Source organism: Xenopus laevis, chromosome 1L (assembly GCF_017654675.1).
Source record: "Xenopus laevis strain J_2021 chromosome 1L, Xenopus_laevis_v10.1, whole genome shotgun sequence".
Taxonomy (NCBI): Eukaryota; Metazoa; Chordata; class Amphibia; order Anura; family Pipidae; genus Xenopus; species Xenopus laevis.
This window is the reverse complement of record NC_054371.1, coordinates 66,910,400-66,935,586: the sequence shown is the minus strand read 5'-3', so window position 1 is coordinate 66,935,586 and position 25,187 is coordinate 66,910,400. Positions and strand designations below refer to the sequence as shown.

At 36.6% G+C, this 25,187-nt stretch overlaps 1 protein-coding gene across 2 annotated transcripts in view; it reads left to right on the top strand.

The window, feature by feature from the left end:
• pcdh10.L (protocadherin 10 L homeolog) overlaps positions 1 to 25,187 on the top strand; it is a 68,674-nt gene that overhangs the window by 13,923 nt on the left and 29,564 nt on the right. For both annotated transcript variants that reach the window (XR_001932848.2, XM_018231833.2), the window contains exon 4: positions 5,518 to 5,868. Coding sequence is in view for 1 of the 2 variants with exons in the window: in XM_018231833.2 (XP_018087322.1) it covers positions 5,518 to 5,868 (351 nt within the window). In the remaining variant the exon portion in view is untranslated. The remainder of the gene's footprint in view (positions 1 to 5,517; positions 5,869 to 25,187) is intronic.

The window sequence follows — 25,187 nt, the reverse complement described above, 5'->3', positions numbered from 1 at the left end:
GATATTACTGGGCTCCACAGCATATTATTTTTCAGGCCCCCAAAATGTATAAAGGTTGACCTGTTTTACCAATATTCATTGAAATTCTATATGTATTAGGGTCTAATGAGGCCCCTAAACCTCCTGGGCCTCCCGGCAGCTGCAGGGTCTGCTTCCTCTGTAGTCATGCCCCAGATGGAATGGCTTAAATAACTGAAAGATCATAAAATCAGGCTTGTTGTCACACAGTACAGGCCCTCTGGTATGCTTTAGTGTCAGTCTACTCTGGAGGCCATACAGTTATTAAATAAAACTTCTTGTAAAAGGGAAGGCTTTTTTCTGTTACAATTATGGATCTGTATTGCTTGCCAGTGAAGACAAAGCTCTCCATTTAATGTCTTTAAGAATCCCTAAAATACCATTTAGTGTCTAGACACAGTTTATAGTTATCAGACAGATGCCAGTTTAAACTTTGTTGCAAACTGTTTATAAAAAGTGTACTGGGAAGAGGCAAGCTTAATGCCCTGCAACCCCCCCCCCCCCCCCCAATTAATATTCCCTCTGTATACCTGTAGCACTCTATCATTCTGCCAGGCATTGTATAATATTTATGTCTCCCATCGAGTGCACAGTTGAAGTGCAAATGTCCATTTCCATACATTTGGTGATATATTCACAAGCCTAGCAGGCCCCCAACACTTTTAAAACAAAGCTCCCGAGCAAGGCACAGTATAAATCAATCAGCAGCCATGTGCCTTATGTACACAGTCTTTGCCTGCATCTGGTTGAGGCAGTAATGGTTTGTAGTTTCTGACAAATCAAAGCCCTGCATTAGGAGGAAGAGCTGCATTCGTTTTGATATATTGCTTTCCTGCTATATTTTGTCAAACCGCCTGTCCTTTTTTTTTTTCCTGTGGTTTATATCACTTGGGACATGTCTGGATTTAGAATGGCATTTCAAATACACAAAGGCCACAGCTGTCTCACATAAGTCCAATATTAGGCACCAATCTATGACATCTTACATCAGCCCCTCTGGCATTTGTCAATTTTTACATATTGCCAGTCTGAGTCTGACTGTGAACCCATCTCGTGCCATTTAGAAGTGTTTATACATAACAGTGGAATTTATGTCTGGGGAAAGACAAGCACTCTGTGTTTGTAATCCGATCAGATAGGAAATTATCAGGACAGTTTCAGTAAAGTGCCAAGCCAAAAAATCAGTCAATTAAGGTGTTATGTGTCATCTGAAATCTTAATAGCTTTAGAGGACAAGGAGAAAAAAACTGCCAGGAGATGCTAGGGACAAGTGTTTGCAGGAAAAGATCTAAGGCATTTGTCGATAGTATCAGCAACTGCATCTCACCTTGCTCTAGCTATCCGTGTTCAAGCTAATCATGCGCTCTTGCTGCAGCCTGGCATGCACTCTCAATAGGCTCAATGGGCTACAACAGATGACAGCAGAGCTGTGGATATAATATTGTTTCCAGGCAGTCTTTATATCAGGCAGTGGATTGACCTCTTTGTCACTTCTGTTTCTATGCAGTGTTACATTTTGCTACATTTTTATGTTACTCCATTAGAAGATACTTCCGCCTGCTCCGTTTTCATATTTCTCCATTTAAAGTCTTCAATATCAGCCAAAACATTTTCTTCTTATTAATAAATGCATTGTCTTTCAGGTTATAGGATTGCCCACATGTTTACCATCAGTTCATCGTCCTTGCAATGTTTGTTTTTTTTAAGGTTGTGTATGCAAAAATATACCTTCATACATACTTCTTAGCTGAAAAAAAAAAACAAGTCTAGTTTGGGCAGTTCATCCAGCAATTATTGCTTTATTATCTCTGTACTTTTTGTCAAAGAATACAGTATGTGAAGAGGAATTTTCCCTCTATATTTTGAAGCTCAACTGTACCAAAGTGTAATGTAATGCCAATCAAGTACTAACTTGTGTTTGCACAAAATATATGGTAGCCTACACAATTTGTTGTGTTTGTGTACTTTGAGTCATTCTGGTGCAAACTATACTGTTTTGCACAATCACACTGCTCAGGGAACATTGTTGTTTTCATAGTTACAATCAGGATGAGTCTTCCAAGGTGGTAATTTTGCATATTTTATAGCATATTTATTTTTTACAATGAGAGCTGTGAAGATGTGGAATTCTCTCCCTGAATTAGTTGTACAGGCTAATACATTAGATAGCTTTAAGAAGGAGCTGGATGGCTTTTTAGCAAGTGAGGAAATACAGGGTTATGGGAAATAGCTCATAGTACAAGTTGATCCAATTGCCATTTTGGAAGGAAGGAATTTTTCCCCATCTGAGGCAAATTGGAGAGGCCTTGGATGGGTTTTTTTTTGCCTTCCTCTGGATCAACTGGCAAAAAAATTAAAAAGGTTGAACTTGATGGACATGTGTTTTTTTTCAACCAAACTTACTATGTTACTATATTATTATATTTATAACAGTGCTAGAGATTGGAATGCTGGTATAAATGGCTTGGTGTTGAATAAGAACGTGATCAATGGCTCTACACTTTACATTTGTTTCACTGTACCAGGGTGACCTTAACATTGGTCAAGTAACTGTGCACCTGCAGTGACTTTATGAGTTCCTCTACTCTTCCTGGGCATTGTTTCTGCCTGATTTGTCTGGTTCTGGTTCTTTTCCAGTAATCTTCCATTCCAGCAAGTTCAGACAGTTCACATTTCAGTTCTCTGCATTCACAAAGTAGCATATAAATGGTCTTTACTTCCATAAATTTGGACTGTGTAGAAGATGAACAGGCTGAAATAAGGAAGGGAGATACCAGACTGGCTATTTTCCTTTTACAAAAATACATGTACAAATTACAAGAACATTGGTATTTTATATAATTAAGAATGCACTGAAACCCAAAATATTGAAGCTAGGTTTAAAACAGATAGCAGAGAAAGGGATCAATGTGTTTTGTACACTTGTGAACACTTGTCTAAGAGTGACCAACTTTTTTCCAAAGGTTGCTATCTACTCTAAAACTAGTTCTGCTCATATATGCTGTGTTTGTATGGATTCAGTTATATCATGTAGCACATTCAGACAGATTTCTGTCATGTAAGTGGTTGTACCTGTAAATGTAGACAGCCTGACAAAATGAGTGATGGATGGGAATAGGCAGCACATTCTTACCTCAAAACATATATAAAAATCATTGAAACTATTTAATAGCAGAAATGGAAGCTGCAGATAGGAATTTCCATCTATCAATGTGGCTACAAAAACCTACAGCTAGTGTGACAAAAAGCACTCCATGGAACAAAGCACTCCGGGAGAGTCTGACCTAACTAGAATACCCCTTCCTAACCCCTGCTGTCACTAGAATTTTACGTTTCTTTATGCAACGATGCTATATGTCATTATCACACTGTGATGCTATAATGTACTGCTGTCCTTTCCTGCCAATGTCCTAGACAAAGTGACCCCAATATCCTAACAGTGATAAATTTTATTGAGTGATCAACTGTAAATGATTTTCCATCAGTCAATCACTCTCAGTCTGCTAAGACACAACCAGTGCTACTGCTGACCCCTGTATGTAGATTAGTTTTATTAGTCAACATACATGAAGTCCAAAGTATAGGCACTGTAACGTAATTATCGTCAAAACCTCACAATGGTTACGTTTCTCATAAAGTAAAATGGGTCAATTTTATGAATTGTTCTTATTTCCAGTTTTCCTTAATTAACAGGGCATTATTCCACCCATGTTACCAGTGTCGGTCTGGCCCACAGAGATACCAGGAAAACTCCCGGTGGGCTCAGGTGTCTGTGGGCCCTTGTGCTGCTAAACATTTGGCCTATTCCATGGCCATTCCCTTTTTCTTTGAAAACAAAGAGGCTAAATAGATGGAATAATAGATTATATTATAATAGTATGTAAAGAATAGAGACTAGGAGAATAGAGGTTGAGTGAGGAGAAGAAGAATAGTAGTACTGAAAATGGGCCCCTGGTCTAAGGTTTTTGGGTGGGCCCCTGGTGTCCCAGTCCAACACTGCATGTTACAAATAGGTTGAGCTGTATAACATGTAACAAATAGATTGAGCTGTATAACAGTCTTTCCTGAGCTTCAGAAACCATATTTTGCATGTAGCGATCAGGAAGACTACAATGATCATCAACAAGAGTGAAATGAATCTGTAGTTGGGACTTGGCCGGCACCTAACAATAATTCAATGCCTAACATGTCAGTGTATAGGATATTCCTTAAAAAATGGAAAACTCTAAGCAAACAACCCTACTATAAGCAATTCTTTATTTAAATGGGAGCTAAGCGGCATGGTGGTGCCAGAGGCTTGCTGCAAGCAGACTCTGTGGAATGTTTGACCCCTTATCTTGGGTCTTAGGCATAGAACACAGTTAGCATGATTTAGGAAGATAGAATGTACTTGTTATGCAAGCTACTAACGTCATCATCAAAACAAACAAGGCAGACATTTATGCAATGGCTTTCCGGGCTGTGGCCCCTAAATGAACAAGCTTTAATGTGATTTTATGATCATAAGATTCAAGTTATAAAACTTATGGAACTTAATTCTGAAAGAATATAATGGAAACTTTATGTATGCCCTTTTTAGGGGGGTGGAATCTAACAAGACTGTTTTAGTATAAACATTGTGTCATATGTCAGCCTTACAGGAAGAGTGTAGGCATAACATTTGATTTTGCCATGTGAAAAACCGGTGCTTTGAGGAATTTCTTAATTACGTTATGTGGATCATGCGGCAGGCTGTTACTGCTTTTAAAGTAATAAATGTCACATGGAAACAGTTATTTAATGCTCAAAGTGGGTCTTCAGTTCGTTAATTTATGTAAATTTCTTCAAGCTGCGTGCCTATATCACAGCATAACATTTGCCCTTTTTGTATTACACATCATACCTTTGTGTAAGAAACTTAGCATAAAAACATATTCCCTTCCTTGCTGGGGAAAGCTAAATATTTTGAAATATAGATCACTTTTAACACACTTAATAGAGGCATTGGTGGTAGTAAATATGTAATGATGTGCCTTTAAATCATTAGAAGGCAGCTAAACCCTAAAAACACTGCTAGTCTTGTTTGAGGTCCTACCTCATTGTTTAGGGCTAATTAATTTTTCCCATTCTCAGCAGCACAATATAACTAAAGTTCTGCTCTCCCTGTTCCTACAGCTTAACTTGGAGGTGTTTTCACTTTTGACTTGTATCCCTTCACCCGGGAATGTCTAATTGGATAGCTTATATCCTCCCATGATGTTGATGTGTTCACAGTTATCTGTATTTTTGGTGGAAAATATCGTTGCAATGCTGTTAAGCCTCAGCTGACATTGTTGCTTATGTAGACACAGTGATAACACTAGAGTTAATAACGTTTTTCTGGGAAAGTTTATCCGTGGGAATTAAGGATGATGTGAGATGCTTCTGAAACTACCTTAATGCAATTGGTCATTTAGAATAGTGGCCTTCACATAAGAATATGTTATGTTTCACACAATATCCTCTCCTTTTGCTCCATAGGTACAGATCTGTTCTCTAACTGCACAGAAGAGTGCAAAGCATTGGGTCACTCAGACCGCTGTTGGATGCCTTCCTTTGTACCTTCTGCTGATGGCCGCCAGGCGGCAGACTACCGCAGTAACCTTCATGTGCCCGGTATGGACTCCGTTCCAGACACAGAGGTGTTTGAAACACCCGAGGTGCAGCCTGGAGGGGAGAGGTCATTTTCAACATTTGGCAAAGAGAAGGCTTTGCAAGGGCTGACAGGGGTTGGAAATGGAAATGGTAATGGAGGAGGCAGCAACCAGGAGAGAAAGGAACTCGATGGCCTGCTCTCCGGCACCAGAGCGCCTTACAAGCCTCCTTATCTCAGTAAGTACATATTATGATCCTTGCAGTGTAATAGAAGGAGAAGCGCAACTAGCTCTCAGTTCGTAGGCAACATTGTGCCAAATAAATGCTCAGCACCAGCAGGGAACAGATGGGCTGTGTGTGAATGTCCTTGAAGACACAAGGTTATACAGTCACCCATTTACTTAGGCACTATTTATGGGCGCGTATGAACATGTGCTTGGTACACTGCATACTAACCAGTGGACACTGATGTTTTATCACAAACTCATTTTTGTACGAGGTATATATTATGTAGACTTATGAATGTTTATTTAAGAGAAAAGGAAAATAAATGTGGATTATGTTTAAAAAATGTTTCGGGTTTATAGCTTTATTTAATGCATTAAAAGTACAAGGGGAGTTTCCTCACCTTTTTCCTGTTCTCTTGAAGGGAATTTGAGCAATTGCTTATGGAGTCTTTTGATTTCCCATAATTCTTTAAGGGAGGACATTGGTAACATCTTCTTCTGTCATCAGTTACTTATCATTCATTTGAATGTAAAATACATAATCTATAGCTTGTTTTGGTGCTTGTAGGTGAGTATCACTCTGGACTATTTTCTTGTGTGGTACTTGCGGTCAGAGTTGCCATAGACAAAGTCTTTCCCTTTAATGTGGCTGATATTTGATCTCCTCAAAAAATGCTTTTTGTGCCATGGGCCGTAAGAAAGTGTTTGCATCAAGCAACTATATATGTATAGGGCATATACATTTTTGATAAAGCAGATACAGTTTATTTTAAAGAAAAATTGACCTATACTAGAAGGCATGGACTTCCCCTTTAATTATTAAAAGCCTGTGCATATCTTTTGTAGTTCATATTAAAGTGCTTTTAAGTTTGTTATATAAATGTGTATAGTAGAACAGTACAGTCTATGTGACTATGCAAATTATATAATGGTTTGCTCATGTATCATGGTAACCCAACCACTTCATGAGTAGTGATGGGTGAATCTGTCCCATTTCGCTTGGCCAAAAAATTCGCTAATTGGCGAAAATGTGTCTATGGGCGGCAACATTTTTGACAAATTACGCAACAATTTTTTTAAGCGCAACAAATGTTTTCACCCATTAGAGTCACCATTTTTGCTGTGAAACTTGGCGAAAAATTTCACTCGTCACTATTCATGAGCAGAGTAAAATAATGTGGCCGATTTCAAACAGAAGCAGTACAAGATTATCAGATTATTAAGGATAATCTGCTCTAGGGTGGTATGGGACACAAATGCTGTAATTTCTCCAAATATGATTGATACATTAGTGTGCTGCCTAATGATAGTTGAAAAAGTCTCTGAAAAATGTATCTAATATCCTGTTGGGTGATGAGGTCTTCAGTGGTAAGGCACAGTCTATTATATAAATCTAACCACAATTGCATATAATATCCTGGTGGATTGTTTGACAGTCCATCTCAAGGTGGGTTTCAGGAAAATTGGAGTAGCCTTTTAGGTGTAACATATTTGCATACTCTGATTTAAGGGAAGTTTCCCCACATGTGTAAGATGCTCCAGTGGTGCAAAAAGATCTCTGGATGCCATTCTGGACTTCACTATGTACCAAATCTGCATGGAAACATGAGCAGCACACACAATTTCACTAGGGTGCACCACCCATTTATTAACTTGGACCAGAATATGACAAAAAGTTATATTTTGAGGGGATAAATTAGCATGGAAGTGATGATCCATCCAATGCAATTTAACCTGCAAAAAGCCAATTAAGTCAAAAGAAAACATGCGTAGAGCAGAGGTGCCCAAAAGGTAATCATGATCCTCTAGTAAATCTTGAGCTAGCAACCAGAAGATCATATAAGCCCAGCATTGCCAAAAGCAACTCCATTGCACCATTGTCAGTGAGTTTTTTAAAACTCTATTAAATTCGAATATACTCGAAATTCAACTGGGGGTTATTTATAAAAAAAAATAGAATATCTACAACTCGAACGAATTTAACCAACTCGAAAACATGAATCAAATTAGACTAAACTCGATTCAAGTTTTTTCTCCAAAAAAACTCGAATATCAGGAAGGCTACTAACATGTCCAAATTGGTCTCTGGACCTCTTCCCTTGACTTATACATGAACTCAAAAGGTTTGAGTGTGATAAATCTTGAAATTTGAATTAAAACTCAAATTATTTGAATAATTCACAATTCGAATTTGAGAGTTTTGACCATAACAAAACTTGAAAATTCAAAATTGAATTTTCAATTCGACCCTTAATAAATCTGCCCCTTAGTAGACTAGGCATTTTAATGGCAGCTGACAAATCCTTATGTGTATTTTATGTTGTTATTATTTGTAGCTCTAAAAAGAATAATGCTTTTCTGCTGTGTTTTTAAGGCTTTACCGATAACACGCAGAGCTATGCATGGCTCATATTTACACCTTAAGATCTCAGCTCATAAAAAAGGTGTTTATGAGATAAGAGCCTGTACTTTTCAATGTAGGTTTTAAGAAATAATTAACGAAGGGACAAGCCAATTTGACAATTTTGTTGCTGTTCCACTGTAAATAAGTTAAAGCGCCCCGTCTCTTATGTAAAGCAAATATGATCATTAAAAAATAGCTGATGGCTTCCATGCAAGGCATTTACCACCAAAATGTAATGGCTTCACTAAATGCATCAATGTTGTGAGAAATGTATTTAGCTGTGAACATTTATAAGAGAAAATGAGAGGTTTAGATTATAGGTGGCCATTTGCTTGCTGCTAAATTCACTTATGTTATTTACTCTGATGCTGCCTGCCAGCCCTGCTTAATAATCATCGCAGAAAAAAGCTGCTGGAAGCCATTGTTTTAGCCCTGCTTTTTTTAATGACATTATATACTAGTCATTTGGGAATATAGTCCATTTTGTCAGATGGACCAAAAAGGTTGTTGTTGAGAAACACAGGGCTCGCTGTAGTCAAAATGACTGGAATTAAAGCCGTTACAAGAAAGATCTGGCAGCAGATAAAAATAGGAATTTGGTATAGTGATATTGCGGTCAGGGTCATGCAGGGTTTCAATTAAGCAATTTGTTTTTACGCTAACACAGTTTAACAGCTTCCTCATCCAACTATATTTACTCTTACATCCATTCAATATAGCAAAGATTCATCATCTATGGATCAAATCTCGCAAATGGATCCCTGTACTTTGGGACTGGTTAGCCTTCAAGTGGACACAATAAAAGCACTTGTAGGTCATTTACTAACACAGAGGGCAAACTTGCACCTGGACAATCATCCATGGCAACCAATCACGTTTTTGCTTTCATTATTCTCCCTGCAGCTGACAGAACACAGCTAATTACTCTAATTGGTTGCTGTGGGTTACTGCCCAGGTGCAAATTTGCCCACATTTAATAAATGAGCCTGAGTACACTTAGAAAGAATTTGAGGCATAAATGTTTTTTCTTTTCCTTAACATGAAAAGGGTGAAGGTTTATTCTTGTTATGCGTAAGATCAGCACCCATAAAAACATTAAAGTCAATAGTCCTATTTGTGCTAAGTTCAACCATAGAAAATTTCAATCATCACCAGTACAGCCACCTATCACATGATTCCTATGCCTTTCAGAAATGTGAAATGATCTCTTTGTACACAAAGTATGAACAGTCAGAAGAAAAACTGGTCATATGCCATAGCAAAAAAAAAAAGGGTGTTTCTCTCTATTTGATGTCTGTCTTGGCTTAAGTAAAGCTTATTTGCTCAGTCATGTTGGTGCTGACAAACTGGCAGAGTTTTGGAGTGCAAATTAATATTAGATTTTTGCTCAAACCACGGTGATTGACTTCAACTGCAGTTTCATGCCGCCACATGCATACTGATAGCGTTTCTCATCTGTGGACTATTTCCGACTCTTTCAAAGGTTATTTAGCAAATTCTAATATGAAATAATGAAATACGAATGGAGTAAATGTAATTTTAACATTACATGGTGCCTTTTGTCACCTAATTTAATTCTATACATCAAAGGATAGTGATTTGCTTAAATGGAACAACATGTTGAGGCATCTGTGCGAAATATAAACGTAAAGTTTGATACGTGTGAATAATAACCAGGGGGGTTTTAGGGTAAGGTAGAAAGGACATTTGCCAACTGACATGTTAAACATGCGTGACTTAGATATTTTCTGTACATTAATCAAGAACGTCTGGTGTCCCTCTGTCTGCTGTTCAACTGCATTTCTTAGCATGCCACTAGCTGTTAGTGGAACGCTGGGAGTTGTAGTTTATCAGCAGCTGGAGGGATGCAGGATGGGCACACCCTAATGCATGAAATTCCACCACTATAATACAGGGGTCCTGGTCTTTTTGAATTTCTAGGAGTGTTGCCTTGTTCTGACTCTTACTCTAATAATAGTCCCCTAAAATCAAATTTTTTTCTTAAATAAAAAATGTTTTTTAAATTATACTCAATCTGCTTTACCATCATTTATAATTCATTATCTTATATGTTGGAGTCAATTATGGATGTGCTCCTTTCCTAACTTACTTGACATGATTTGTAGCTGAAGTTGTAAAGGACCTTAATAAGATATTTTACTGGGCCATGTTACTGGAAGATGTTAATCAGGAAACAGCATATTCGACGTGATTCATTTGTGTTAAAAGCTTGACCTTGTGTCTAATTCTCTTTTCTGACCTTCACTGTAATGTATGGGGGGAACACTGAAATGGACAATCCCTTTCAATTTCAAAATGTTATTGTATGGCTTCATTATAAGCAGGGCTTATGTTCTGTTTATTCTGTTTATACTGTTGTTCATTTGCTGTTATTATAGGATACCTTAGCTGCAGTGATGTTTATAATACAGGTATGGGACCTGTTTTCCAGAATGCTTGGGACCTGGGGTTTTCTGGATAATGGATCTTTTTCTAATTCGAATCCCCATACCTTAAAAGGATACCGTCACGGGAATTTTTTATTTTCAAAACGCATTAGTTAATAGCACTGCTCCAAAGGAATTCTGCACTGAAATCCATTTCTCAAAAGAGCAAACAGATTTTTCTATATTTCATTTTGAAATCTGACATGGGGCTAGACATATTGTCAGTTTCCCAGCTGCCCCCAGTCATGTGACTTGTGTGTTGATAAACAGTCATTCTTTACTGCTGTACTACACGTTGGAGTGATATCACCCCTTCCCCCCACATTCACATTCAGTTACATTGAGTAGAAGAAACAACAGCCTACTAGAAAGCAATTCCATCCTAAAGTGCTGGCTCTTTCTGAAAGCACATGACCAGGCAAAATGACCTGAGATGGCTGCCTACACACCAATATTACAACTTGCAGGTTCAGGAATTACATTTTATATTGTAGAGTGAATTATTTGCAGTGTAAACAGCGTAATTTAGAAATAAAAAATACATCATGAAAATCACGACATATTCCCATTAAGTCTACTAGAAAATCATGTAAATGTTAAATAAACCCAATAAGCTGGTCCAATAAGGATTAATTATATCTTAGTTTGGATCAAGTACACTATACTGTTTTCTTATTACAAAGAAAAAGGAAATCAGTTTTAAATTTTTTAATTACTTGGATAAAATTGAGTCTATGGGAGATGGACTTTCCATAATTCTGAGCTTTTTGGAATATGGGTCTCTTGCTAACGCAACCCATACCTGTAGTTCCCAAACTGTTTTGACCACACACATTATATAAATAAGAGATAATATAGAAATATATGTCCTACCTAAAAATTCTTTGCAGTCGTATATATATATGTAACACTATTTTGGGATATATTAGACCAATGGGGTTAATGTCCAGCTATGACTATAGAGCATGGGTTACATTTAACTCCAAGGCAGGGCCTTCACTAAGTAGAAGAGATGAAAGTATTGTGTAATGGAACTACAACTCCCATTGGCTACTGTGCATAAAAAGGTAAGAAAAAAGGACGGCAGGAGGTTCTTGCAGTAAAACAGAACAGGAACAGTTTATTTATAAGAGACAAATAATCCACAGGGTTACTCACAGTCCAAAGAGACAAGAGTTTTAAAATCAATAGATGATCCAGAAATCCAGCAGAGACAACAAAGTGGAACTCCCTTATGACGTAGTCAAGTAGTCAAGTACAACCCTCTAGGCAGAAATACCTCAAAAGTGGTTCGGATCCCACATAGTGAAGTAGTCAGGGAGAACAACATGACACCCTATTCACTGCAGTCCCTTCACTGTAGGCAATCTTATAACCTAGGGAAGCTACTCCCTGCTACAAATCCTCGATAGAGCACAAAGCTGCTCATTCTGTTAAACCTATCTATTAAAGGTAGTATCCTATCTGTAACTGGCCTCATTCAGGGGTCCCTGCTCCCTGACTTATCTCTAGAGGTACTGGTCCCTCTAAGGTAGAATTGGCTTTAGGGGGCCTTGGTGTACCCAGGCTCAGTGGGAACATCCAGATGGGTCAGCAACCAGAAGCCAAATGGAAGATCCACCCCTAACCAAACACTATATTGAAGTGTGGCAGGAAGTTGTCATAAACCCGCTTGGCCAATAACTGGGATATGTTAATTACAGCTAGATACATGGCTTCTGCCCAGCAACTAGGGAGATGAGGAAGGGTAGGGATGTAAAGCCATGGGGGCATAATAAACCAATGGGTCTCTCTCTTTCTCTCTCTATATATATATATGCACACACACACATCAGCCAGGGCCATTTTGAGCTCTCTCTTGATTCTCACGTCACTGCATTACAATGAAAATGTGACTTTTTATGTAGAAATGATTTTTGACGTCTATAATGATATCTAGCAGTTCATCTATAAATAGATACAGCTTGAGTATATAACCATTGCACTCTCTGTTTTCACTTATTAAACATGCTCCCACAACAGATAGAATTCTTCATTTATTAACACTTTGTAATTGGTTGTCTTTACAATGTGTTAATAAATACTATATTTACAAGCGATGTAAACGGTACAGTTGATAGTTGCCTTGCTTTGTAAAGCTGGGTGTATAAGGTTTACTCTCTTTTTTGTTTCCCTTGCCAAAAAAGAAAGTAGGTTAGAGTTTTACACAGGTCCCTAGTTGCTGTCACTAGATTGCAGCCACAACAACTAGTGTCTCCTGGGCCCTTGTTGGTGGATCATTTCCTTAGTGACATGAGCTAGTAGCTGGGGAAACAGAGAGCTCCCTGTCTGCATTGCTTACTGTGACCAGCACTACAGATAAGATAATTGAGATAACAGGCTGCAAGGAAATACTCCTTGGATTAGGCTTGAAACTGGACTCTTGAATGTATTGCTAATGAGGGTACAGATATCCCACTGTTGTACCAGAAGGGATTTCAATCAGGTCTAATTACCCACAGTCAGCAACCAATCAGCTAATTTCTTTTAAACAGGTAATTATTACATTATGCTTGCTGGTCGGTAACTATGGGTTATTAGACTATGATAAACTCTGTGACTTTTTAAGTATAGAAGCCTGTACATATTGTAAATATTATAGCAATATACTGTATCTGGTTTATTACATATGCATCACATGTTGTTCTGTTAGAAAAGTGGGTGAAAATCAGCTAGGCAAAAACATATACAAAATAATGAGTTTTCTGTCTTTTCCCACTGTTCTTTATGCAGACACTGGTACGGTGGGAATTATAGTTCAGAAACTACAGCTTAGGTCCAAATAATTATGTAATCTATAATGATACACCACATTTTATTGTGGTAGGAAGTAGCAGCAAATACTTTTAGTTCAGAAACTACTCTTTTATTAACTTGTACATAATACAGGTTTGGGACCTGTTATCCAGAATGCTCAGGACCTGAGGGTTTCTGGATAAAGGATCTTAGCGTAATTTGGTTTGGATATGATCTCTACTAGAAAATCATTTAAAAAATAAATATATCCAGTAGGCTGGTTCTGCTTACAATAAAAAATAATTGTATCTTAGTTTGGATCAAGTACAAGGTACGATATTATTACCACAGAGAAAAACAAAATCAATTTTAAAAACTTGGATTCATTTTGTAAAATGGAATCTATGGGAGACGGCCCATAATTCAGAGCTTTCTTGATAATGGATTTCCGGATAATGGATCCCATACCTGCAGTATCATGTCCATCCATGGACTGAGTAAAGACACATTTATTTCTGTTTAAGCTTGCAGAACAAGACTGCACATTTGCATTTTAGATTGGACCCTGTGGAATTGAAAACTCAGACTTCAACTCCTGCCCCCCAATAACAATTTAGAATAATTTGAAGTTCAGCCTCAGTGAGTTAATTCAGAAACAGCATAAATCTTTTAAATTCTGCTGCATGGGCAATGTCAGCTTCCTCGTTGCTGTGTTCATTACCTAGTACAACAAATTTGTTTAAGAGCCGCATTTTCTTACACCTATGAAAAAGACTTATCAGCTGGAAATGTGTGCATGGTGAAATACTGAAGCATGAAGCCACATAATAATTACACTGAGCACACAATCTGGCTCAGTTTAGGCTATATATATTATGTAGCAGTCTCTTTAATGGAAATAAATTGTCGCACATTTAATTTCTGTCAGATGTGTGTGCATAATGAACATAACCCTGCAAATTGTTAATACCAATATTTTTATAGGGACCAGTGACCCCAGCAAGTGGAAATAGCTTATATGCATTTATAGTATATATATTATATATATTATATCCACCTGTGCAGTATCAACAACTGTTTCTATTTGATATATATTTTTCTCCTACAGATCAAAGTTATGAGTGATGTATGCCATCTGTATATTCCAATGTAAATACTCCAATTTACATACTTAAAGGAACAGTTCAGTGTGAAAATAAAAATTGTGTAAATAGATAGGCTGTGCAAAATAAAACATGTTTCTAATATAGTTAGTTAGCCAAAAATGTAATATATAAAGGCTGGAGTGAACAGATGTCTAATAAAACAGCCAGAATCCAACTTCCTGCTTTTCAGCTCTATAACTCTGAGTTAGTCAGCGACTTGAAGGGGGGCCACATGGTACATTTCTGTTCAGTGAGTTTACAATTGATCCTCAGCATTCAGCTCAGATTCAAAAGCAACAGAAATGACCCATGTGGCCCCCCCTCATGTCTCTGATTGGTTACTGTCTGGTAGCCAGGGTTACCAGTCAGTGTAAACAAAGAGAGCTGAAACGCAGGAAGTAGTGTTCAGACTGACATGTTATACCTCAAATCACTCCAGCCTTTATACATTACATTTGGCTAACTAACTATATTAGAAACATTTTTTATTTTGCACAGCCTATCTATTTACCCAGTTTTTATTTTTACACTGTACAATTCCTTTAAGAAATTATCTGCTAAGCTTAACCCTGCTATGCTTAGCCCTAAATCTACAGACCTCCTTTATATCAATATAAAATATAGCAGAAGCCTACTTAAATGTGCATAGTTACACTAAATTATAAGTAAATTAATATAATCGCCTCTGATTTTTGTTACTGTCCCTTTAAATGATAAACAGTGTTTTCCTTCTAACGCAGAGTCTCATCAACTTGCTGACACAAGAATCACATAAAAGAGAACAAATTATTTAACTAAAACTAATCATAATTATAGCAAGGACTGATTTTTATAATTATCCTATTGAAGGCTCGACTAGCATGAAATACAGCAGCCAATAAAATTGTCAAAGTTGCTACTAAGTAAATCTCTTCTGATTAATTTTCCCTAGACGCTCGTTATTTTTTTACCATTAGAAAGGTTTTGGCATCAAAGTCACCAGCAGAGGGTGCACTAGGGACACATTAGTTATACACTTCTGTAATTACATATATACAAGATTTTTTGTAACCAAAATATTTAAGTAAGTAAAATACAATATATTGTAAATATGAAATCATATTGTTTTGAAGAAATATATGGAACTGCATCCAGGCATTTATTTTGTATCTGTCAAGATTGCTTGGGACATGGGAATTTCCCATTAAGGGGCTGTTCCATAATAGGGAGTATAATAACTTAAAGAAGAACTAAAGCTTAACTAAAGGTGTAGGCTAGAAATGTTGTTCATTATGTTTTGGGCTTCTGTACCAGCCCAAGGCAACCACAGCCCTTTAGCAGTAAAGATCTGTGTCTCATATTAATATTTAGGGTTTGGTTCTCCTTTAAGCCTTAGAGGAACAGTTCAGTGGAAAAATAAAAACTGGATACAGTTGTACCCAGCTGTACAAAATAAAAAATGTTTCTAATATAGTTAGCCAAAACTGAGACAGCCTTTCTGTAATATGGAACTATCTGTATAACGGGTTTCCGGATAACAGATCCCATGCCTGTATAGAGAAAAAGTAAAACATTAGTGTTTTTTCCCCCCCACAATTTCCATGTCTATTTATTTAATATATTCAGGCAAATTTTGGATGCCTATCAATATGTATAATAACATTTTAATTTGCTTAAGCAAACAGGCAGAAATATTACTACATGTAATATAGAACTAATTAAATCTCATCATGGTCATGCAGCTGAGCCCCAAGGCAGATAAAAACGAATCTTGTAACAAAAAACAGGCAGGTGTGATGTCAAAAGGGGCGGGCATGATGTAAAAGGGGTCGTGGTCACAGCGCAGAAGCTATCAAGATGGAGGACAAAAGATAAATTTACAGGGGATTGGGGGTAGGACGAGGGGTTCTTTTAAGGGTATTACAAATTTACCGGCAGCTACATTGCTGGTAAATTTGTAATACCGGCCCCGGCTTTGGCAGTTGTTTTACCGGCTAGGCCCTAGTTGGGAGATGGGGAAGTCCGATCATTCGATGATTCGTACGATCGGATTTTTGCGTCTATGGCCAAATTTATTTAATCTATGCCCTGGATTATACAATTTTGTGTGGTTTCAGTATGATAACTTGCGCTGTATAAACAAAATATTATTGAGGCACTGTAGTCTTTATTCTAAGACACCGACCCCCATATGCAATGAAAGGCACAATGTATGTCCAGTAGCAGTAACCCATAGCAACCAATAAGACGTTTGCTTTTAAACCGGTGACTAGTAAATGTGATCTGCTGATTGGTTGCTACAAACATTACCAGCGGAGAATGCTAAAATGTCAAAATATATTGACAAAGTCTAATAATGCAAACTGCCCAGAATGTATGTTGGTCTGAGTTGTACCTATTGTATTGAGTATTATTTAATAGTGTTATCTGTGACATGCTCTTGAAAAGCCCTGATATTAGAGTGTAGGCTCTGATGCTTGCCGCTTATTTACAAAGGGTCATGCTACATGAGTTACCTATTATTCAGAATGCACGGGACCTGGATTTTTCCGGATAAGGGATCTTTCCGTTATTTGGATCTCCATGCTTTAAGTCTAAAAAACAATATTGAATAAACCGAATATAATTGTTTTTCCTCTGATAAGGATTAATTATATCTTAGTTGGGATCAAGTACAATGTACTATTTTATTATTACAGAGAAAAGGAAAATATTTTTTAAATCTTGAATTGCTTGATTAAAATGAGAGATGGCCTTTCTGGATATTGGGTTTCCAGATAACAGATCCCATACCTGTATGTGGCCCTGGCCTTAAAGAACAATATAATCTATGTGAAATATTTCTAGTGGTGCCTAAATATTTATATGGTGCTTAGTAAAATGAAAACAGGCTGGGTTTTTACCATGTATTATGATGTACTCTTATGCCAGAGAGATGGCAGGACAGGTAGGGTAAAAACAAAAAAAGAATGATGACTTTACTATGAATATGCACTAACATGGATATGCTTTAAAAGCAGAATAGAAGAGACAAATACAACGGAGGAGTAAAACTAAACCATCGTACAGAAAAGTGCAGAGCTTCAATTAAATGTAAAAAAATAGACATTTTCATTTGACGTAATATTAGCAAAAAAGAGCAATTTAAGTACCCCTATTAATGATCCTCTTGCTACTGAGTTACCAATAATCGAATTTTTGCATTGTGCACATCATTGCCAATTTTGTCATATCCTGAACAGTGTCTTGCTGGGTTCTCTGTTATGAAATTAGCCTTGAAATTTTATCACAAACAAGGCTGAACCGATGTTATGTACATTAATATATAATATTTTACCGTGCAAATGATTTGGACTTATGAGCCGCATATCAGAAAGAAACAATTCAGCTAACTGACCTCTAGTTTAATAACCGATATACTGGCTGTCTCACTTTAAAATAATGATAAAAAAAGGCACAATTTTACCTAACAATGCCCACGGCTTTCAGACAGAAAAGAAAATATGTTATTTCTGAGAAATTCCCTTTAAATAATACATAGGAAAATATGCCTTTCATACAATATAGGTTTAGAAGAAAATATCTGTATTATATATCATATAAAAATAGACCTTCCATTCAATAATTCAATCTGAATGTGAATGAAAATAAGTGGGAATATAACACTGTAAGTAATATTGCTTTTTATTGTTATCCACTATACATGCCAAAATTCAATTATCTCCAGTGTGTCATTCAGAGGGATTACCAATGTAAAGAAAACGCAACCTGTTGTATTCCACCAGGTTTTGCTGACCCCTTGCCCTCTTTTATTGAGGCTATAGTGTCTTATATGTCCCTTATATCAAGGTTATTTACTTAGCAATAGCAAAGATATTAAGAGTTAAAAGGGTTAATTTACTTATGCAATGTGAAGCGCACAAAAAAAAAAAAATTGCATACATTTGAGGTAGTTTTATATTACATTCAAATCACCAACCTGTACTTATGTCTGGGAAAATCAGGAGTTATATATACAGGTCTTGCTTGCCCTAGGGGACATGGAGCTCATTTATAAACACTGGGAAATGTATACGCAGTGTCGGACTGGCCCATCGGGATACCAGGAAAACTCCCGGTGGGCCCAGGTGTCTGTGGGCCCTCTTGCTTCTAACCATTTGGCCTATTTCATGTTCATTTCCTATTCCTTTAAAGGGATACGGTCATGGGGAAAAACATTTTAATAGTGCTGCTCCAGCAGAATTCTGCACTGAAATCCATTTCTAAAAAAGAGCAAACAGATTTTTTTATATTCAATTTTGAAATCTGACATGGGGCTAGACATATTGTCAATTTCCCAGCTGCCCAAGTCATGTGACTTGTGCTCTGATAAACTTCAATCACTCTTTACTGCTGTACTGCAAATTGGAGTGATATCACCCCCCTCCCTTTTCCCCCCCCAGCAGCCAAACAAAATAACAATGGGAAGGTAACCAGATAACAGCTCCCTAACACAAGATAACAGCTGCCTGGTAGATCTAAGAACAACACTCAATAGTAAAAACCCATGTCCCACTGAGACACATTCAGTTACATTGAGAAGGAAAAACAGCAGCCTGCCAGAAAGCATTTCTCTCCTAAAGTGCAGGCACAAGTCACATGACCAGGGGCAGCAGGGAAATTGACAAAATGTCTAGCCCCATGTCAGATTTCAAAATTGAATATAAAAAAATCTGTTTGCTCTTTTGATAAATAGATTTCAGTGCAGAATTCTGCTGGAGCAGCACTATTAACTTATTCATTTTGGAAAAAGATTTTTTTCCCATGACAGTATCCCTTTAAGGGGCTTACTAATGGAAGAATAGAGTATAGTATGTAGAGATAAAAGACTAGGATTATAAAGAGGTTGAGTGAGGAGAGTAGGAATAATAGTTTAGAAAGTGGGCTCACTGAATAACTTTTCTGCTTGGCCCCCGACATCCCAGTCCAACACTGTGTGTACCTGGGCAGTAACCCATAGCAACCAATTAGTGGCTGACTTTTTTTCAGGTTAAACAATGAAAGCAAACATTTGATTTGTTACCTTGGGTTTCTGCCCTGATGCAATTATGTCCAGTGTTTCCTAATGAGCCCCATTGCATCTCATGCACCACAATAGGTGCAAGCAACAAACTGGTGTACAACACTAGTGTATTTGAGAGTAAGAAGACATAAGTGATTAATGTTGGCTTTCCCAATGGTGGCAATCCCTTGCCTATGTTTGCTCCTTGAGTTGCAATTCATTGTTAAATGAGCCCTCAAATTGTCATGTTCCTTAGTAGTAAGTACTTATTTAACTTATGGATCTGGTAATGGTAACTTGTTTACAGTGCTTTCATTACCAAACCAATGTTTATTGTCACACAGATGTGAGAATCTAGAATTCTACAACATTTCCATGATTTAGCAAGAGTCCCAGCTTTAGTATATTCCATACATCTCTCAACTCTTCCAATTTAACCTCATTTTCTTCTTGAAATTTGTCATTGAAAGACATTCTAAGCGTACAAGTTCAGCTAGCATTGTTCAGCTCTGTATAGCTAAAAGATGTCAAGCCCTAACTGAGCCCATGGTATTTCATATTGTATGTACATTTATCTTGCTGCTGAGTGCGGATTATTGGTCATTTGTTGTAAGGTTATGAAAAACTCCTTGCTGTGCCCTTCAGACGAAGTATGATGTTCATAGAAAATATTTTCCGCAAGTTCAAATAACATTAGTTTAAACCACTAGTCAAAACCTATTTCTTCTGTATTTCTGTGTTTTAACAGGACCTCTATCATTCAAATCATTGTGTGTATAGCTACCATGTAACGTGTTTCTTCCTGTAACAATAAAAAAATATTTTAATAAAAATCACCTTTTCATCATATTATTCTAATTTATGTGTGAACACAGTTTACAGATAAAAAAAAACCCCAGCATGCCAATTATATAATTCACACTATTGCATCTGATTACAATTGAAGGGAGTAGAGCCATACAAGATAATCACTGCACTCTGGAACTCGCATCACATTGTTCTTTTTTGTATATGAAATGAGCAGCAACACAGAACTGTTCTTTGTTATACCTGATAAAATGCAGTGATTGCATTTAAACTATTAAAGCTGCAACAACAAAAATGTTAATTTGTCATTACAAAGCCATAATAAAAAGCAATATGTCCCTGTGCAGTCTCTGCTTATACAATTGTAGCTCAATAGGATATGTACATTAAAACCTGTTTTAAAAAAAACTGTAGGAGGTCAATCTATTATGTTCAAACAACATGTCAATGAAAAATTTAATTCATCCTGGTCATGATATATAGCATCTAGTAGTAGTAAGTGTAAGGGAGTGTTTTTTCATTTTTTCAGTTTGAGACTCCCTTTAAGGTTCAACATTTGTTCTTGACCTCCTTACTTTATAACAAGGTTACACATACATGAAATTATTGTTATATAAGCCATTCTGCAAATTTTTGTAGAAAATCTACCAATATATCACCCTGGACTTCAGGTTGGGCCTCCCCAGACTAGACTCTGTCTATAGTTTGGGAACTACTTGTCTATAACTAATGGATTTGCTGATTCATTCTGAAAACATTTCACCACTAATACAAGTTGGTTTTGGTGGGGGGCACCTGTCATCCCCATAAAATGCCATTTTAAATTGTTTCATTAAAGGAACAGTAACAACAAAAAACGCAAGTGTTTTAAAGTAATTAGAATATCATGCAGTGTTGCGCCACACTGGTAAAACTGGTGTGCTTGCTTCAGAAAGAACTGGTGTGCTTGCTTCAGAAAGACTACTTTAGTTTATAAAAACAAGCTGCTGTATAGCTAGGGGAACAGCCATTCAAGTTGGAAAAAATAGAAAAGGCACAGAATACACATCAGATAACAGATTAGCTCTGTTGTATACAATGTGATTCTTCAGAAATGATCTGTTATGTACTATGTCTACTGTGCTTGAATGGCTGCCCCCATGGCTACACAGCAGTTTATTAAATAAGCTATACTTGTGTTTCTAAATCAAGTATAGTTTAAAACATTTAATTCATTTAAAACAATTAAATTTTTTTGGTGTTACTGTTCCTTTAAGATTCATACCTCCAGTCATGCAACTTAAACAATTGACATATGCCTTAATGAATCTTACAGTACCCTTGTGCATGGATCATACTTTTATACCTCAATGATGAGTTTCAGCTAATGCTTATCTGAAGAAGTTTAGTGGATTATAGCAATTACTGTATATATCCATTAAAGGTTTAAAATGTTGGGGACTTTCCTACCACCCAATTGAATTGAAGAAGTTGCTTATATAAAAGATGAATTTATTTTGAATTGTGTTAGAATTATCAATACTTAATAGGGTTTATACAGGTATAGGACCTATTATCCAGAATGCTGTTTTCCGGATAACTGATCTTTCCGTAATTTGGATCTTCATACCTTAAGTCGACTGGAAAATCACGTAAACATTAAATAAACCCAATAGGCTGGTTTTACTTCCAATAAGGATTAATTATGTCTTAGTTGGGATCAAGTACAAGCTACTGTTTTATTATTACAGAGAAAAAGGAAATCATTTTTAAAAAATGTAATTATTTGGATAAAATGGAGTCTATGGGAGATGGCCTTTCCATAATTCGGAGCTTTCTGGATAACGGGTTTCTGGATAACGGGTCCCATACCTGTACAACTTTTATCACTAAAGAGCAATCTATATTTAAATCAAGAATTGATAATATTAAACTATAAGACAAATGAATCTTTGTAGTCGTTGAGCAGATAAGGACTACAAAATCTCGTGGAGGGCCACAGTTTACCATAGACCTCTATTTGGACAGCCATGTTGCTATTTGCTACATTTTCATAAGCTTTAATAAGTTTAAAAATTGATCCTGAAAGAGAGAGACATTGTGCCTACAATAAATTATGGAACGCAGGCATGCTGTAAGCAATGTAAGCAATGGGTATTTATCTGTGTTACGACCCACAATTACAGCTTTACAATCATTTCATTGAAATCATTAGTGACATCCCCTTTTGTCTGCGAAAACAAATGAGCATTGTCTCTATTTGTGCACTGAGTCTCCTTTCACATGCTTGTCCCTCAGAAATATTTTCTGCTATAAACAACTTTTCAACACTGGACCCTCTTAAATTTGGTTATCCTTCATAGTTATTATATTTATGTAAAGATAGCTTTTTAATTTCCCACCTAAACAGCATGTAAAGTTATTCATAATTAAATTAATTTTGTAACTAAAAAAAAAAGAAAGAAAATAACCGAATTCTGGGTAAATCTAGTACATTTTCAAACAGCCTTGACAAGGGTCATCCTGATTTTGTGCTCTCTTTTTAAAATAGAACCGCTGAGGTTTAGAGCTTTGCTACTGTCACTTGTGTTTCTGCTTTAAGTGAGTGCTATTTAATGCCTAAGAAAGTGCAATACATTTATAATGGTGTGAAGTAAGAGCAAAACAATGCTCATATTGATGGTTTCTTGTAGAGCAGATGGACGAGACTGGGGAGAGGCAACTACAGGGGTAATTATGTAACCCTGAAAGCAGCTGCTAAATCTTAAAATATGGTTATTTGTATGGGAACTTCAGTGGTGGTAATTAGTGATGGGCGGATGAATTCGGCTGGAACGAATTTACGGCGGATTTCCGCGTTTTGCCACTGGCAAATAGATTCGCGAATCTCTTGCGGAAATTAGTCGGTGAAAATTCGACCAGCTTCAATTTCCGATTTTCTAGATTTTTCCGTGAATACTTTAGAATTGCTTGAACTTTTTCAGGAAAAGGTTCAAATTGCTTGATTTTTAGTGAAACCTTTCGAATTGCTTGATTTTTTTAAGTGAAACCATTTGAATTGCTCGATTTTTTGTGTGAAAACTTTCGAATTGCTCTATTTTAGTGAAAACGTTAAAATTGCTCAATTTTATCGTGAAAACATTCAAATTGCTCGAATTTGTAGTGAAAACTTTCAAATTGCACTATTTTTTCATTAAAAAAAGGTTCAAGATTTTTTTGTGAACTGTCCGATTTCATGATTTTCCATGAATTTTTCGCCATTTCGCAAATATTGTGAGAAATTCGCTAATTTTTCGGCAAAGCAAAACTTGAGAAATTCGCCCATCACTACTGGTAATTTTCTCTGTGATGGCTCTAAAATATTGACTTTTAGCCATTCTCATTGTGTAAAGCATCCAAGTGGTAGACTTGCTTATGTCCAGATACAAAAATCATGCATTTATTATGCAGGCAGAGATTCCATATATATATATATATATATATATACATATATATATATATATATATTATATATATATATATATATTTATATATATATATTTATATATATCTATATCTATATATCTATATCTATATCTATATATCTATATATATATAAAAAAGCAGCAGGTATGGGCCGCACACCCTGAAAGAAGGACGAGACCTGGGTGCCCATGCGTCAGAGATTCGTATAGGATATAAGGTGATGGCACTCACAGGATTTGATTAAACAACAACTGGATAAAAAAGATGTCATCATGATGATGATGTCATCAATGTGGGTGTGGTTCTATTTGCACATAGCCTCTCTTTGGCTATAAATGGTGTACTCTGTCACTGCACTGTGTTTCCTTGAAAAAGGTCCTTGTGTGGGACCGAAACGTTGGATCAATAAACTTTTTTTCTATATATATATATATATATATATATATATATATATATATATATATATATATGTATATGTATATATATATATATATATATATATATATATATATATATATATATATATATATATATATATATATTTCCCTGGTTAATATGGCATCATTCACAAGAGGGTAATCTCCACCCCTTATACCTGACTGGACAGAGCACATTCTTTAGCAATTAAAAAACTCTCGTTGCTGCCTACATAATGTAGCTCCTCCCCTTCATCCTTGTCTTTTTTCTATCTGTCTTATACAAGACTGGCGGAGCTGTATGGCCCACGGGATCCTGGTGGATCACCAAAATATAGACCAGTATTGGGGGTTTTTCTTACACCCTTCTTTTCCCCCTACTGAAGAGCTTATAGTGTTGCCGAGTACATTTTCAAACAGCCTTGACAAGGGTCATCCTGATTTTGTGCTCTCTTTTTAAAATAGAACCGCTGAGGTTTAGAGCTTTGCTACTGTCACTTGTGTTTCTGCTTTAAGTGAGTGCTATTTAATGCCTAAGAAAGTGCAATACATTTATAATGGTGTGAAGTAAGAGCAAAACAATGCTCATATTGATGGTTTCTTGTAGAGCAGATGGACGAGACTGGGGAGAGGCAACTACAGGGGTAATTATGTAACCCTGAAAGCAGCTGCTAAATCTTAAAATATGGTTATTTGTATGGGAACTTCAGTGGTGGTAATTAGTGATGGGCGGATGAATTCGGCTGGAACGAATTTACGGCGGATTTCCGCGTTTTGCCACTGGCAAATAGATTCGCGAATCTCTTGCGGAAATTAGTCGGTGAAAATTCGACCAGCTTCAATTTCCGATTTTCTAGATTTTTCCGTGAAT